The sequence below is a fragment of the Acanthopagrus latus genome, chromosome 9 (assembly GCF_904848185.1).
Source record: "Acanthopagrus latus isolate v.2019 chromosome 9, fAcaLat1.1, whole genome shotgun sequence".
NCBI classification, from domain to species: domain Eukaryota; kingdom Metazoa; phylum Chordata; class Actinopteri; order Spariformes; family Sparidae; genus Acanthopagrus; species Acanthopagrus latus.
In genome coordinates, this window is record NC_051047.1 from 28,640,328 (window position 1) to 28,658,374 (window position 18,047).

The 18,047-nt window shown below is 42.2% G+C and overlaps 2 protein-coding genes across 10 annotated transcripts in view; one reads left to right on the forward strand and one right to left on the reverse strand.

The window, feature by feature from the left end:
• LOC119025585 (uncharacterized protein C21orf62 homolog) overlaps positions 1-18,047 on the forward strand; it is a 100,356-nt gene that overhangs the window by 66,155 nt on the left and 16,154 nt on the right. The gene's annotated exons all lie outside the window — the stretch shown is intronic.
• LOC119025577 lies at positions 803-10,397 on the reverse strand. Of its 9 annotated transcripts, none has more exons than XM_037109262.1 (9): positions 8,006-10,397; positions 5,558-5,887; positions 5,177-5,464; positions 4,001-4,099; positions 3,426-3,494; positions 3,015-3,107; positions 2,827-2,928; positions 2,311-2,352; positions 803-2,174 (listed from the first exon to the last, which is right to left on the reverse strand). In XM_037109262.1, the coding sequence occupies exons 1-9, from the start codon at positions 8,514-8,516 to the stop codon at positions 1,999-2,001; spliced, it is 1,710 nt and encodes a 569-aa protein (XP_036965157.1). In that variant the 5' UTR covers positions 8,517-10,397; the 3' UTR covers positions 803-1,998. The 9 variants fall into 9 exon arrangements, with proteins under 9 accessions (XP_036965157.1, XP_036965156.1, XP_036965163.1 ...); XM_037109261.1 differs by having other exon boundaries at positions 2,821-2,928; XM_037109268.1 differs by lacking the exon at positions 2,311-2,352 and having other exon boundaries at positions 8,006-10,394.

Here is an 18,047-nt window from a genome sequence, read left to right on the forward strand (position 1 = left end):
GCTGCTTCACTTGTTTAGCAGAACGCTGTAGCTCTGTTTTACTGTGAAGCTCCAGAAATGTTCTGCGGACTAAACAAACTTCACTGACTTTTTATTATTTGTCTCCTCGTCTCTCTGCATTCAAACACTGCAGCAAACAGCTGGAAAAGTCTTTGATCCACATCAGTTAACTGTGACTGAAATATGTCCTGTAATCTTTTGTCTGTTTGTTTTCGTGCTCTGGTATGTGTGCATTCGTCTTGCCAGGAGGAAAGTGTAGATCCTCAGTCAGATGAAGTGTTCATCACCAAACAATGTGTTACAGAGCTGCTGCATGAGGCTTCAAATGTGAAGAGGAAGAAATAAGAATTGTTTTAGTACAAACACCGTCGACTACAACAGACTACAGTTTGTATCTGCTGTGTTCAAACACACAATCAGTGCCTTGATAAAACTGAGCATTCAAATGCTGAATAAAGATGCACTGGTGAGGTTCTTTTTCTTTTTCTTTTTTTTCAGTTTCCAACAACTCTCCCCGTCTTTCTAAACTTGTCAGAACTTTACTGCTCCCAAACAAATATCAGTCAGCTGGTTTATCTGCAGACCAGATGGTGTGAAACCACACCTATATTTGTTTTTTTTTACCATGCCAGGCTCTCTCCCTTCTTGCACATGTAAATAGAGGATTTGTCACTGTGCAATATATGACTCTGAGTTGGACTTCAACTCAGGTCACACAGGTGACACTTTCCCTTCTCTCCATTTGAGTGGAAGCATTTGGTTTATTCTAACTTATGTGGTTTTTACACTCACTTCCTCTGACCATTTTTGTACTTAGTTCAATTGACAAGACAACACAGTAAATCAAACAATTTTGCAAGCACCATTGTTTAATTATCTGAAAAATCCCAACACTTTGAACACAAACCCCAACATTCAGACACACAGACAATACAGAAACACTCACTGTGCGCTTAAATAAGAATAAATATGAGACAACAACACAAATCGTCACACCACAGACACATTCACAGGCTGGTGAGAATCATGTCCACCTGTATGAAAGTAACAGATGCAGAGAGGGAGGACAGTTTGGCGTCTCTGTGGATCGCAGTGTGTCAGTCTGATGGTGTTCAGACAGACGGATAAATAGTTTGTTCACTCATCAAATAAAAGAGAAATGTTCCAGACTTCAACACACAAAGCAACGTAACAGGACCAAACAACAGTACTGAGATAACTGGAAATGTCTTTGGCAACTTAAATGAGGGAAAAAGCTGTCAATCATCCTGTCTGTCATCCTGTCTGTCATCCTGTCTGTCCTACAAACTCATCACCACATTTATACCCGACTTCCAAATTTCAGGATGATTGTTGGGTCTGGATCTCAGTCAGAACACATCAGGACAGCATCCATGTGATTGTAAACAGTCAGCAGGTACATGTTTAGATCAACAGGTGACACTGGGGAAACACACGGATGTCAACGTCATGATGTGTACCATCCAAGACTTTTGGTTCTGCTTTGCCGACAGGCTGTTTAAACTGGACACAGTTGAGCACCTTTCAGATGGTGCTGCTTGGTTCAGTGTGAACAAAGTTGAGCCTTGACTGTGGTTATAATGTGGAGTCTGTGTGTGGAAATAAACGGACCTTCATTCAGTCCTGTGAGACGGGAGATTCTTTATGTCATCAAAAAAAAAGTTGCCATACTTCCAAAAAGAAATGTGTTTTTTATCCTCATCTTCTCCAGAACCACGGTCCAGCTGGCAGCTCTGTGTGACACCAGAGAAGAAACACACAGAACTATCTCGACATACTGTTGTCGGTCCTGTTTGCTTTGTCCAGTTGTTTATTCAGCACCAGAGTTTGACTAACAGCTAATGGACTCACAGTTTAGTGGACCTGAGTTTGTCTGAACAAGTCTTCAAGTGATTATTTTAGTTTATGTGCAGTAGTTCTTCAGGTTCTTCCCTCCCCGACTCAGTTCTGATCCAGGTTGTCAGATACACTTCTGACTCAATCTGAGGCTCTGTCTTCAGTTCCATTTTCTTTTTTCAACAGTTTTTCTTTCTCTGGAGAAGCAGCAGCGTCCTCACAGGTGTCGCGGTCTGCAGTACCTTCACTCATCCTTGTGCGACGGTGAAAAGCAGCTCGATCCTCAGATATTAAAACAGTGTCCTCAGGTGCATCAGCTGCTGAGAGGTTAGTAAGAGAAAGAGAGACATTAACTGATATTATTATTATTATTATTATTATTATTATTATCTTTGAATGATCTCAGTTGGCATTTCCAAACTAGCTCGCTGCTCTCAACTAAATGCAGCTCACCCTCCTGAACTGGGTCTTGGGCAGGTTCCGCTACGATTGCATCTTCATGGCAGAGGTACAGTTGACTAGAGATTATTGATTTCATTCAAATTAAATGATCAAATGGCTATGGGAATGTTTCCAGTGGTTGATGTTGATCTCTGGAGTAATGAACTAAAATCCAGTTCTGTATCTACTGTGGCGTCTTCTAACTCCAACACTGTCCATCAGCCTCTGTAATCACTTCCTGTTCATCTGTAATTGGTTATGAGACCTTTGGAGGCGTGGCCTGGTGAACGTGTAGTGTGTAAACAAATTAAGTGAGTCTAGTCACCACATGATGTTTCTGCAGTTCTGCTGCTTTAACCAGTTGAAACGTGACACATGGTGGTTCTGGTTCTGATTCTTATGATTCTTTGCTAATAATTACATATCAGGGTTGAATAATCTCTGCTGGCATTTTTAATCATCAGCTTCATGGATTGTTCTGGTGAGACTGACTCGCTGCCATCAACACAAGAAACTGCTCACCTTCACCTTCAGCTTGAGCTCCGTCTTGGTTATTAGGATCGACTGGTGATTGGTTGGGTTGATCTGGATCTTGAGCTCGAGCTTGATCTTGATCTTGATCTGGAGCTGCTTCATAAAGGTAAAACAAAATTCAACCATCATGGATTGCTTTGGTGAAACTAGCTTGCTACTATCAATAACAAAAAACAGCTGACCCTCTTCCTGAGCTGGCTCTTTGGCATTCGAGTCGACTGGTGGTTGGTTGGGTTGATCTGGATCTTGAGCTGGAGCTTGATCTGGAGCTGGAGCTGCGTGATAAAGGTAGAACAGAATCAAACCATCACAGATTGCTCTGGTGAAACTGGCTCACTACAACAAAAACCAGCCAACCCTCTTGTTGAACTGGGTCTTGGGGATTAGGGTCGACTGGTTCTCGAGCTGCATCTGGATTTAAATCTGGAGTTGCGTGATAAGGGTATTCAATCTATTGAGTGTATTCCAATGAAACCAAACCATCATTGTGCTTAATATTATTCTTAGCATTATTAATTGTTATAATAATAATAATTCATTATTAGATTTAAATCATCTTCATGGAAACTACGACGCAGCTATTAGTAATAAACCTTCTTCTTGAACTGGGTCTTGGGGATTAGGGACGTCTGGTTCTGGGTTCCGTGGGTCTTGAACTGCACCTGTGTGATGACAGTAGAAATAATAATTGATCCAAGTATTGATTAAAGTTTGTCGAAAGAAACCAAATGACACGACTGAAATTAAATTAAATGAGATAATAAGTGTATTAAATCAAAGTCAGAGTGATAATATTGTGCTGTAGCTGCTGTAGCTTGTGACTGACTTCAACACTGTCAGGATGTTTTTAACAAAGCTTTATTTTGACTCTGACATTCTGGACTGACGGCACCAGGCGGGCGCTCTACATACAGACCAGAAATAAGAGGATGTGTTTGAAAATCGCTGACTGAAGTTCTCTTCATACCATGTGCGACGTCAGATTGGGTATGAAGTGACCAGATGTTTTCTGCTTACTGAACATTCTCAGCTCTACTTTACAGTTTCAGCCTAGTTGTGTTTGTTCATATCAGGTCACACAGTTTCTGTTTGGTGCTTGAGTTCATCCCGTCCCACGAGTTGTTGAAACATAAAACAACAGAATAGAAAATCAGCAAAGATCACTCACGTTGCCCTCTGTACCAATAGACACCAGCAAGGATGATGAGGATGACAGGGATGATGAGGACAACAACTGTTGCAGCCACATTAAACTTATCATTTTCACCTGTAGGTCAGGAGAAACAACAGATTAGACCTGCTGCACAGGAGCTTCTATGCCCCCCCAGAGCCTACAACAGCCAATGAGTGATTATATAGACAAGCAGCCCATCTCCTCTTTCTCCTCTCTGCTGCGCCACTAACAAGCCAGCCTCCAGATGATTGGTGCATCAGTTTGCCAAATCAAATCCAGAACTACATAGTTTAACAAAACACTGCTCACCAGGTGCTCAATGGATCAGAAGAGACAAATATCAGTTATGTAGTTTTATGCTCTTTGTATCGGCGTTTTTTCCACCTCAGGACATGTTTTCGACTGAACTTAAAAGAACTATGATGAGTTTAATGCTCCTGTTACTCTCAGGCAGGTGTTTAAAGGTCATAAAATAGATGGATGAACAGGTGCCTGAATGTTTCCTCAGAAAAGCATGTGTTACATGTTCATCTTCAGTGGTGTTGTTTCACCTGAACTTGGACCATGCAAGACTACATGACTGGGAAAATCTATATTTCACATCCCACCAAGAGCGTTTCATGTTGTTGTTTCATGTCGACTCGCTCAGATTGTGTTTCATCAATTCTTCTTAGCTACATAGTTAAACTGTTTCGTGATTTTGCTGTGGTTATTCATCTGTTTTAAGTGTGTTTGCTGTTAATATTTCTGAGTGTATTGTACAGTAGAGCCAGAGTCAGCACTTGGTGTTGTATTTTGGAAAGGTAACCTGATGCACCACATGGTTCTGTGTCCTGAGTGTCTGTGCATCTTGACGCAGCTGTGGTTTTGTTTCTATCAAAAATAAACTTGGCATGTATTCAGAGCTGCTTCTGGGACGCTGCTGAAACGTGTCATGGTTCACATGAATTGTCTAAATGATTGCAATCAGCTCCAGGGACGTTATCCAGAAACACTTGCAGAGCTTCTGAGAGCTTCTAAACTTTCTAAGCCTTTTCTCACTTTACATTAACTTTCAGGAATAAAAACAAGTTAAACAATTGTGTCAAATCAACCAGTTCCTCATAGTTTAACTGTAACATCCTTGAAGATGCTTCCAGGCCACATGAATTGATCTGAATGATCTCTCACCAGTGTCGATCTTTTCAGTTCTGGTGATGGTCTTGTTGGAGTGAGGGTTGTAGATGATGCAGGTTACAGACTTTAACCCTCTAACGTTGACAGAGCTTGTGAAGGAGAAGGTTTTTTCTGTTGGATCCAGCTGCAGGAACGTCTCAGCATCCTGCAGGTCCAGCTCTTCATCGCTGGATCTGTTCAGACCCTTCCATGATACCTGAGCTGCAGGATATCCTCCTCGTGCTGAGCAGGTTGCACTGTTGGTTGTATCCTTCACCATCAGGACCAGATCCTGGTAGGGAGCTGTGAGTGTGACAGAACAACTGAGACATTTACAGCATTTTGATATGAGGAGAGATTTATTGAGGTTTGGTGTAAAGAAGCCTGTCAAATTACCTGAAACCTGCAGCCTGGATCTGCACCGTTCTTCAGGTGGCATCTGCTTATCGAATTTAACGAAGGCAACGAACGTTTTCTGATCATCTTCAGGAGAAATGTTGTCAAGTCTGATGGAAATATTTCCAGAACTAAACTCAGAATTGAAGACTTGGAACCTGCCCTTGTATTTGTCACATGCTGGCAATGTTTTCCCATTGTCCCAGTGACACAGTTGGTCAGAAGACTGGTCCTCCTGCCAGTAAAACGACAGTGGATTACCAGGGAGAGAGCAGGGGATCAGGACGGATCCTCCAACAGCTGCACTGAGAAGCTGCTCTGAGATCAGACCTGTAATGTGTGTTAGAATAGAAAATATTGTCGTCAGCATAAAGTGAAATGATGAGTCCCATCAAAATGCTGAGAATGTCACAGCAGTAAACCAGGGGTGTGATTTTTCAGGATAAATCAGTAAATCCAGCTTTTCCAGCCTGAAAATGAGGCTCTCAGAAATCATGCAAATCTGCTTTTTTGGGGGATGGGGGGATGGGCAAGGCACAGGTCGGGTATTGGTAAAAATAATGAAAGCTCACTGCTGACAAGGTTTTTTGTGCCTCTGATTAATGTCTTCATGTCCCTCCGCAAGTAGTCCATTCATTTGTCACGATGGAACAAAGCAGAGCTCCACCAAAGAGCCTGCAATCGTTTCAGAAGGTTCTCTGATGTGTTCTAAGTTCTAATGTTGGGCGTGTGTGTGAACTGTTTTTTTCTTAGCTGAAGCTGACAACGGTACAAAATAATGTAAAGAGAGACATAGTGGAGTTCCTATTTTCGTTTTGACAAGTATAATACATTCTGTTGTCTACCCCTTACATGACCTGGCGAGTGACATTATTCTAAAATGCATAAGAATAACTCCCACAACATGGTTAGAAAATACAGCCTCTAGAGCCAGCTGCACAACGTTTCATCACAGGTGTCATGTTTGGCTACAACTATAATGTGCTTTACTGTGGCTGCGATGACATGCAGTTAGAGAGCTAAACAAATTCTCAGAGAACTAAAGTTACATCCAGTAACTACTGTTCCAGTGGGGACCTCATGGGACCTTATTTCAGAAAACATGGCAGTGATTGGAGTTTTTAAATATTCATTTTTAATCTCTGAATTCTGAGAAATTATTTGAGTTTAGATTCTAATAATTCACAGTGAAAATAAGTCAGAACTCTATTGTTTCTAATCCTCTTACTCAGATACTGTCACCTCAAAGAAACAAAAAAAATACCCTGATATAAATGTCACCCATGGTATTATACCTGTTATATCTTGCAAAACACACTGATGGTCTTCATGATGAGAAGTTAAACATGACAGCATGACAAGTTTTAACCACAAAAAAGCAAAGCTCTTCTAAAGTTTTTTAATTTGCTCAGAAGAGGACGAGAAGCCTCCGAGGCCCAATAAAGAGAAAAGAGATTAAATAATAAAAGCACCTAAAGGCTGATGACACCCTGCTGCCCTGAACTCTGCCTGTCTGTGTAGAATCAAATCAAAGATCACACATCCAGTTTACAGCCAAACAAATGCAATCAATAGCTAGAAGTGTGGCTGCAGCTTTCAGGCCGATTAAGAGTGAAGTTAATTTTTACAAGCGTGAAGTTGGACACAACATTGTGTTCATAACATTGTGTATAGTTCAGGTCAGTGTGTTCATCTGTTGTTATGCTCTCAGCAGATTTTCTAAGCTTGCAGGTGATTTATGGTGACATGGAATGAGTTGCGTACAGTCACTTTTGTGTCCCCCCCAATCCTGACATTGGATCTGCACCTGTGCTTCTGCCTGAGGCGCCTGACGTATTCATACACCTGTAGTTTGTATAAACTACTACTACACTCCTGTCAACTGAGCGTCTGCACTCACCGACACGAACTCACTGATCTTAGATATCAATCTGTTACTGTATCTTAGGAACAGAGATGTCTGGGATCGTATGTATCAATATTTCTGTATTGATCCTCACGTGTCACTCTTTGTAGAACTGAACAATGCGATGTTCGCTCACCTGGCTGTTACCTGGATGTTGCACAAAAACTCTCTCTGCCTCGACAACAGGATTTTCTTAACAAAACAGCCCTGTGGCTGACAGATTTATTTGTTTCTTCCTTCAAATAAAGACTAGTCGGGAGCACACTACCCACATGGCAACATGGAAGGAGTTGGAGGTCGTTCTGCAAAGCGGCTGATATTCGATAAGAGAGAAATGGCACTCTGAGACTGAGAGATAATATGTTTGCACAATGTCTTATTTATATTGTATTTTATCACTTGTTTCTTTCTTCAGTTTTTATTTGGTGTGATATTTTTGAAGGAAGAGGGTGCTGGTTAAGATCTTGCCTAGGGCACCAAGTTACTCAGGGCCGGCACTGCTGATTTATTGAGGTTTGATGTAAAGAAGCTTCTGAAATTACCTGAAACCTGCAGCTTGGATCTGCAACGTTCTTCAGATTGTTTTAAGACTTTTTTCTCTTCATCGTAGAATTTGACGTAGGAAAAGAATGTTTTCTGATCATCTTCGAGAGAAATGTTTTCAAGTCTGATGGAAATATTTCCAGCACTAAACTCATGAGTGAAGACTTGGAACCTGCCCTCGTATTTGTTGTCTTCTATTTTCATTTCTTTCCCATTCTCCCATCGAAAAACAGGATTGTCGCCCTCCTGCCAGTAAAACCAGTTGAGACTGAGTGGATATCCTGGGAGAGAGCAGGGGATCAGGACGGATCCTCCAACAGCTGCTCTGAGAAGCTGCTCTGAGATCAGACCTGTAATGTGTGCTAGAAAAGAAAACACATTTGTCAGTGAAAGAGAATTAATGAATCCCAAAAGACCAATAACATGAAAAGAAAAGTTAAAAAAACAAACTAACTTCACGAGGAGAAGGTGCGTCCCTGTACAGAAACTCTGAGTCTGACGGACAAACATTCACATTCAGATCAACTGCCGACTTTCTTCACACCAACATGTGGAAGGTGAACAAAGCAGCCGAGATACAAGAACCAACATGAACAACTTCATCTCCCGACCATCCGAGGAAGTCAAGAGCCGCTTTATTGTTGATGGAAACGTCACCACAACAACTGGAAACTCTTACAGGTCACATGTGAACAAAGAGCCTGCATCCAAGTAAACACTCCTGTTGACGATACCCTCGCTCGATTTCTTCTTCCTGGACTAGGTGATAATATTCACTGTATGTCTGACTCCTGTGGATCATGTCATGCACCCCCATGTACCCAATGTCTTGATGTCAAATTAAAAACAAACAGGAGGAAATGCTGGAGGAATGTGGGAGTGAGTCAGTAGCCTTGTCTGTATGAAAGATACAGAGGTAGAGATTGCAACAGAGGCAAGACTCCATCTGTGTGGATGGAAAGGCCAGCATGGCATGTCGGTCTGATGGCGTTCAGCCTGACAATTAAACTTGATGCCGCCAGAGTACGTGGAGCCTCAAATACCACCAGCACACTGCCCTCCTCTTCCTCGCCCTCCCCGAAGGCTGACCACGATGGATAGTTTGTGACGGAGATGTCTGGATAACCCCTCATGAGAGAAACTGTCAACAGCGAGAGCTAAAAGTGTGGCTGCATCTTTCAGGTCCATTAACACTGTTTAATGAAGTTGGACACAACATTATGTCTATTATTCAGGTCAGTGTGTTCATCTGTTGTTTTGCTCTTAACAGAAGTAAGAATACAATTTACAATTACAAAAGACGAAAAAATAGATTGCATGAAATGGTTGAAATAACAGGTAATGATACAAATTAGTAAAGTAGGTGAGATAATAAATAAATAAAATAAGTAGAACACAACTAAGACAGTTGGAGTACAAATAAACATACAAGGACCACATCACATAAAGGCAAGTCTATAAAAGTATGTTTTAAGAAGTGATTTAAAAGAATTTACCGATCTCGAAAGCTCTATCTCCTCAGGCAGGGCGTTCCACAGTCGAGAGGCCTTTATAGCGAAGGCAAGGTCCCCTTTAGTTTTTAGTCTCAACTTTGGAACAGTTGGGACGGCCCGCCTGAGGATCTAAGGCTGCGAGCTGCTTCATAAGGAATTAAAATATCTGTAATATATCTCAGGGCCAGACCTGAGCGTGATTTAAAAGTGATCAGTAAAATCTAAAGATCAGTTCTAATACAGACAGAGAGCCAATGGAGGGAAGCTAATGTTGGAGTGATGTGTTGACGTCTGTTAAAACCAGTTGGAAGCCGAGCTGCTGAATTCTGAACCAGTTGGACGTGAGAGAGAGATTTTTATTTAATGCCAGAGAGGAGGAAGTTGCAGTAATCTAGTCTGGAGAAGATGAATGCGTGAATGAGTTTCTCCAGATCGGGGCTGTGAGCATGTGTTTTATTCTACAGACAGAGTGTAGCTGATAGAAGCAGGACTGGACCAGTTTATTGACATGAGGGATGAATGTCAGCTCTGAGTCAAAGTACACCTAGGTTTCTTGCAGTGGGTTTTATGTTGCCGGAGACGGAACCAAGGGCTTGCTGATAATGACTTATAGGGTTGGGGGGTGAACAACATGATTTCTGTGGACAAATAATCAGGTTTAAATATATTAATCCACTGAGAGTCCTCGTTTTACAGTCAGATAACATGCAAACTGAGGCCTGATTCATCACTGCGATTTGCGTTTTACCTCATAGGGTTGTTGGTAATAAACAGCTTAATGAATTTAAATGTGGACCAAAAATATGTTTCAATTTGGAATTATAGAGTTTTGTTTATCCAGTTGGGTGTGTTATTGGGGTCCAGGGTATAATTGGCCATTTTTGTCTATTTTTGATTTTACCATTATATTTCACCGTAAAACTATTTACCTTGCCTTGTTTGGTGTCAGCACAACCTCACACGTGTGACTGTACAGTTATTTTTTCATTTTGACATACTGTAATAACACAATGGACCTAAAATCCCCAAATAACATAAAATCTGAGAAGGAAAAAGTTAGTTTTTTTACTGTGAAAACCACAAATATGTTTAACGAACCATTTTTACTACTTATAATGCAAATATAAATTGTTGTTTGCTAAATTTGTGCATAAGTTTTTGAAATTTACAAAGTTATATGTAACTATTTACATTTAAATCAGGAGATGCCTCAGGCTCAGGGCTCCTCAGCACCTCCCTGCCTGCTCCACATTCAGCAGCACATTCTCCTTGTTCTGACTCATTAAACAAAAGAAGGACTCCACTACACATTAAACACACAACACCAAACACTACATAACACAACAACTGTCACAAATCTGTCAACTCTCAGAACTCACTGTCTCTATCACATCACTGCTGCTGTCACTCTTCCACTGCCGTCCCTCCCACAACTCCCCCTGTTCCTCAGCAACCAAATCACGTGGTTTGCCATATCATTTTGTGATTGGTTGGTGTGGTGACTTTTTCCACCAATGGGAACGTGTTTTCTTGGTTGCAAACACTTCCTGCTTGCGGACACTTTTGTGAGAGAAGCCAGTTTTTAATGTCTCTTCCTGCAACAAACGCGCATCAAACGTGACGGCAATGTTTGCAAAAACACGACATTATTTACCATAAGTCCGGTAATTTGATTGGCCTGTCAACACGATTTAAAAACGGGTATGTAGTTTGAAGGCTGCTCTAACACACAGGTCAGAACCGAGACTCACAGAGGCTCCATCTCGCTGCTACACCACCTTGAATTGGTCACATGATTTTGATGCACCAGCTCGTCAATCAACCTCAGAGGGTTGCACAAATATAATTTTGGTAACCTCACAACCTCAGAGCAGACAGAGTTGTGTGCACCCGTGTGATCTCTGGCGCCCCCCAGGGGGGCCCGGACCCCAGGTTGGGAACCACTGCTCTAACTGAGATATCAATCTGTTTCTATATCCTATGAACAGAGATGTCTGGGATCCTATGTATCAATAATTCTGTATCGATCGTCATGCGTCACTCTTGGCTCTGTTGTTGTTACACAAAATCTTCTTCTGCCTCATTTTCTTAACAAAGCAGCCCTGTGGTTCACAGACTAATCTGTTTCTTCCTCTAAATAAACACTATATATTCTTGATCCTGCTCCTGGTGTGTGGATCACATTAATTCACCACAATTTTATTCCTATCTGAAGCCAGTTAGCACTCAAATGTTTGATATAATATGAAGGTCACACACTTTTATTATATGTTATTATATCTTGCATAACACAGTGAGCGTCTTCAGAATGAGAAGTGAATCTGTGGTCGAATGCAAAACTTGAATGCATGACAGTTTTTAACCACAAGAAAAGCAAAGCTCTTCTAAAGTATTTTCATTTGATCAGAAGAGGACGAGAAGCCTCCGAGGCCCAATATAGAGAAAAGAGATTAAATAATAAAAGCACTTAAAGGCTGATGACACCCTGCAAATTATGACTAATTTGATTGTCATCTTCCTTTGAAACACAGAGCACAATCATTCCAGCGGCGTATAGCTCGCTGCATACTTCTACTTGATAAACCACCTCTACCTGTATCGGGCAGTCAAGGAATGAATTATTAACAAAAACAGTTTCCTCACCAGACAGGATGATCAGCAGGATGGTGGAGGACATGACTGGACTGCAAAACAAAAATAAGAATGTGATACAGTAGCTGTGTTGTCATGAACAGAGTCACAGCAGGGTGAGCCGCTGTGACTGTGTTTTTTTAGGACATGCGAAATGCAAATATAGAAAAACATAATGAGGAAGTATTGGATAATATTACAAAAGTCCTGATCGTATCATCAGTGTGTCCTGTTTCCCTCCATCCCAATAAGTACGACTGTTAAAATTAAAGAGCACCTACCAGATCAAATCGTCTCACAGCGGAGCTCGACTGTTCCTCCACTGCACACAGTCACCTGTGAACAGAAGGCAGGCAGCTCAAACAGTCCAAGTCTGAAGGAGGAGCCACTCAGTAATCTGCAGCAACAGTAAACGGGCAGGACTGGACTTGGTGTTGACTGGGAGTCAATAAGACCGTAAGTCAAGTTCACAATAAAGGAGGTGACATTAATTCCCAAAACTGCAAACTCTGTCATCCTCTAATAACAACCAAGAAAAAAAACACTCTAAAACTCCATTTAAACTTTGCAGAATCAGCTGTCAGTACTTTTCTGTGTGTAGATGTACAAACAACTGTGATGCTGAAGGAAACCTAAAAACATGATCTTTCCAAGGCAAGTTCTGCACATGGAAGGAGAGACATTTCTAAGCAGATTCCCGCCGGAGAACAACTGGAAAATAACTTCAGCTACTTCAGCCATCAGCTGGAAAAGCCTCTGATCCACATCAGTTAACAAGACTGAAATATGTCCTGTAATCTTTGTCTTGTCTCAACAAAGTTTGTTTTCGTGCTCTGGTATCTGCAGTCGTCTTGCACAGAGAGAAGTGTAGCTCAGTCAGTTGAAGTGTTTATCACCTACAGTGTTACAGAGCTGCTGCATGAGGCTTCAAATGTCAAGAGGAAACAATAAGAATTGTTTTTAGTACAAACACCTTCGACTACAGACTACAGTTAGTTTCTGTTGTGTTCAAACACACAATCAGTGCCTTAATAAAACTGAGCGCTGAAATGTTTAATAAAAGCTCATGAATCTTACCGAATAGGACAGGACACAGTGAGTGACTGACGAGGTGAGAGACTGAGTTCACAGCTCCATGTCACAGAGGAAGTGAAAGCCTCAGATACACTCAGTCTTTCATAAGTGCTGCAACAGTGAAGTGTAGATATCCTGTCACGGTCGCTGAAGCTCTATAAATGGGCTGATCTTTAAGGAGCCAAGTTATTTAAATACTTGGAAGTTATTTGCAAAATGTTTCCCTGGAAACAGGACGAGTGAGGTGGAAGAAAGGGAAACGTGGAAAACAACAGGCTGCAAATTGCAGAGAACAGGAAGCAGTTTGATATGATCCAACCCAGTTCATATGACCGAAGTAGGAGAAAGAGTCACATTCAGTCACAAAAACTGAAAATGTAATGACAGAGAGGTCAGGCCGAGGTTCTCAGGAGTCCTGGTTGGAGACAGAAATCACTGCGGCACCAACAGACAGATTAAAGATGGCTGGATGGGAGCGTGGCCTGTACCGCACAGGCATGCTGTGTCCTGAGCAGATAACGAACAAACAAGCTGATAAGAGAACGTTCTCAAGTCACAGAAAGCAGCCAGGAGGAAATACACAACATGTAATCCACATCAGAGTCCATGTCAGAGACACAAGTCCCTGTGGTATGAAGAGACAGAACTGAGCGAGTGTGTCCTCTACTTTCTTCTGACGACTTGTTGTCTTGAAAGAAAAAACACTAGAAATGTTGCGTTCAGGGCTCTTTGCTGATGCAGACCTGGAGACAAAAAAAAGGCAGTGACCTGCAGCTTCTCCGTTCAGTGTGCAGAACTACAATTTTCTGTCATCCTCTCTGCTTCCAGCCTATCTGTGGAAATATTTCCTTCTGCCCTGCCCTCCGTACCAGCACATCTCTGTGAGCTTCCTCACAGCGTCTGTTCATTTCACCCCTCCTGCTCGAATCCTCCAGCTCCTCCCGTACTGCTTTCGTGCCTCCCATTCCTTAGTAACCTGGCTGATGTCCAGAGCAACAAAAAAAATAATGGTATGAATCCATCGTAGAGAGATTGATGTCTGTGCTGTGACAGAGCAGGCGGCTGTATTAATGAGGTTTTGAAGCAGCTCAAGTCCCGGTGGTACGAGGAGACACAAATCAACAGGGGAACCGACTTCAACACAACACCGTTCACTCTCCCTGGAGCGAGTGTTTCCACAGTTATTCCAGTTGTTCTAACGTTACCTGGGGTTAATGACCGGGGGAAACATGCCTCTTCTGTTTTGGGTGCAGCGTGAATAACACAGAGAAAGTGAGATGTAGAGGGAACATGTGCAGCTGCTGTGTCCTCGCCACAGCTGCTGTGTCTGATCCCACTCTGTGGCCCTCTCGGCCCTTTTGCCCATCCTGTCCATAGAATATGGCCTGAAAATAATGTAACTTTTTAAAAAAGGTGACAGGCATTCGATGTCGGTGGTCTGGACAGAGATTTCTCTGAATCTGTTTAGACTTTATGGATTGTCAGATGGTGAAATCCATAAAAATGTCAAATGAACAAAATGAAACTTGGACTGCACAACGTCACAGTTTCAGTTCAGCTGGTTGAACTTCGCCTCGTCTTTGTGACTCATTTAATTATTACTTGTTGCCAACGAACCACGTTTCCCAACAACCCTCCCCGTCCGTCTCGACTTGTTGGAACTGTATCTCTCCCGGCCACAAATCAATCAGCTGTTTTTATCTGCGGACCAGAGAGAGATCTCATTTTACTATTTTCTTTGTTGTGGGAAAAAGAAACCAGGTTGATGTTGGTTTGTTTTGGTGTGACTCGCTCAGCAGACCGTGACAGAGATGCAGCATGTTTTGTTTTCTCACGTCGGCATGATCGTGAAACAGACTGGGCCTGTTGCCATGGTTACAGAGTGGTGGAGGGGGGGTAAACAGAGGATAGAAAAGAAAGAGTCTGGCAGAGTGAAGAATAGAAAGAGGGAGGAAGAGGAGGAGGAGGGGGAGGTTTCAGTGGAAGGCTCAGCTCGGCTCCTTGGATATGTGACAACACCGGGTGGATTTCTGACAGAGGACGTGGTCACACAGGTATGTTGAGCTTTACGTCGACCGCTGACAGGCTGGAAATGTGTTTTAGTGTCTCACGGCTGAATGATGTGAGATCTGTAGAATCAGCATGGCGTTTTAATCTTTCTGCCCTCCTGCACGTGTAGATGCAGGCTCAGTTCTGCTGATGGTTCTGATGGTACCAAGATGCAGTCGTATAACCTGAGTCAGGGTTTGCAGCCGGCCGGTGGTGAGCACAGGGCCGGGATAACGTCCGGGCTGAGCTGCACCTCCAGGAGGGAAGAAACCAAAATAACTGCTGTATATTTGCCTCTGTGGCTGAGTGAACACAAGACGACCACGAGCGATCAGTTAAATCACTGTTTCATCCACGTTCTCATGTTTCCATCGGACTTGTGTCGTCATGTGAGGGTTCTGGATGAGTCTGCTGCAGAGTTGGGTTTCCTACAGCATGTTTTCCTCACGCTACCTTTCTGTTTGTGTTCCTCATGTTTACTTTGCTCCTCTTAGTCATAGTTAGTTTGTATTTGCTCTTTCTGGTTTTTGAGTTCTGTGGTTTTTGTTTTGCTTTTGTCAGAACCGTCTGCCTGTCAAGCGTTTCTGCATTTCGGTCGTCACTGTAACATTTACAACATGTAACAGTGTGGTGTAACTTGTTACAAAGGAATCTGTTCAGTACTCAGATTACCTTTTTGTTGTAATGAGTAACGTGTTAGTTCTGATCTTTAGGCCGTGGTTGGTCCACGGGTTGTTTTGAGGATAAATCTCAGAGGCACTGAAATTAGGAAGCATTCAGTTATTTGTGAAACCTGCTAAAATATAGAGGAGGATCAGACTTTGTTATTGTAATATTTATGATATTATCTCTTTTATACTTCAGTCGTTGGAGTGAAGGAACGTGTTTTGAAATAATAATTTTGCTTCTGTGGTTTCTGTGTGATGTCTGACAGTTTACAGGCTCATCAGCTGCATGTTTAAACATCATATAGTGGCCGTAAGAGTCGTGTTGTCTTCATTGAAACAGCTTCTGCTCAGTTCAGTGTCTGTACATGACGATACGACTGTGGACCGTCTGAACAATATAACCCACCTGCTCAACGAGTCACCAACAGGTTTAACTGTAATTTACTTTTTACTTTTTCTCAGTAGAGACAGTGACGTAACGAGTTACTTAATGGCAGTAATCTAAGTCTAAGAGTCCAAGTTACTTTTATTAAGGTCTTATCTAGCTAAGTATTTGGCTAACATCTCGTTAGCTTCGGTCGCAACTGATTTAATTGCCAAAAGTTTTTTTTGTTTTTTTGTTTTTTCAGTATGTGCAGATTTCCCTCGCTCTGTTTGAAGGTTAAATGACAGAGTAACACATCAGCTGGTTGTATCTTTTTATTTCCAGCCACTCGTACAAACGAAGGGAAACTGTTTGTGGACTTCTGACACCTCTGGATTTTCAGAACCGACAGAATTGTTCGAACAGATAGAAATAAGCAGCCTCACAGGTTGTGATCACATCTGCAGCTGGATGAAATGTTACTGGAGGAGAAACAAACATTAGATAACACTTCTGTCCGTCCGTCTGTCTGTCTGACTTCCTGCTTCAATCTGCAGAGACACACTTTCAGTTTCACTTTCTTGTAAGTTGCGTCCGAGTCTTGTGACTCCAACAACAAGATCAGTGATGCTTGATGGCTTTTGAATTTCAAATAAAACAGGTTGTGACGGTTGAGGTTTCCTGAAGAGACGTCACATCGTCCAGTTTCGTTCCTCTGCAGCAGAAACACCTCAACACACACACACACACACGCACACACATGTACACAGGCACACACACTTCCAAGAAGTCCATCTCTTTCTGTGAAATAACCAAACAGAGCCGACTCTACAAGTGTGTGTGTGTGTGTGTCTGTGCGTGTGTGTGTGTGTGTGTGTGAGTGAGTGAGAGACAGAAACAGACACACAGTTTGTGGTTTCATACATTATCCCAGTAAGAAAAACAATTCTAAACACGGCGACAAACGAGAGATTTACAGCAATCAAACACAAGTTTACTGTCAGTGTAAGCACAGAAGTGTGTGTGTGTGTGTGTGTGTGTGTGTGTGTGTGTGTGTGTGTGTGTGTGTGTGTGTGTGTGTGTGTGTGTGTGTGTGGGGAGAGGAGGACTGATGACCTTTAAGGGAACAAGAAGATATTAACACAAAGTGAGGTGTTAAATGAGGTGTATAAGATCAGGAAGTCACAGATAAACTGTAAATAAGCAGAGGAGTCAACAGGTTGTTTGTTGTGTGACCTGTTGATGTTTGTGTATCTCTGCTGCAGCCACAGACACACTGTTAAATCTCATGAAGCTGTTTGTGTCACCTCATTAATCCAGCTGGAATTCTTCTGTATTTCATGTTAAACCGTCACATTCGATCGTAAAATGTGTCACAGCAGCGTCTGTGAGATGTGACGGAGAATAAAACATGAAACACGACTTCTGCCTGAAAACATTAAGACTGAACTGACACGAAGGATTAACGAGCTGCTGTAACGTCTCAGAATACTGAGTGACAACAGAGCGAGCTGATGTGTTATTCTGTCTTCTTCTGATGATTTTATTTATAAGAAAAGAAGATTTTTGAGTCTCACGCCAACTGTTAGAGAGCAAGTTTCAACATTTGTAAGAGTGAAACTGCTGGATAGTTTCGATGAGATGCAGACGAGTCAACAGTCCAAACATCCTGTAGAAGTAGAAGCAGAAGTTCTGATCCAGCTTGTTTCCTCCAGTACAGTAACAGAGTTCAGGCTCTGACATGGACTCAGAGCATCAGAGT

Bases quoted from the DNA above. Each gene is read 5' to 3' on its own strand.
- LOC119025577 (XM_037109261.1), bottom strand. From the start codon at position 8,516: ATGTTTGTCCGTCAGACTCAGAGTTTCTGTACAGGGACGCACCTTCTC. The intron at 3,495-4,000 runs GTGAGTGATCTT...GTCATCACACAG, and splicing joins CTATTGGTACAGAGGGCAAC to GTGCAGTTCAAGACCCACGG. The intron at 2,929-3,014 runs GTCAGCTGTTTT...ACCTTTATGAAG, and splicing joins AGAGCCAGCTCAGGAAGAGG to CAGCTCCAGATCAAGATCAA.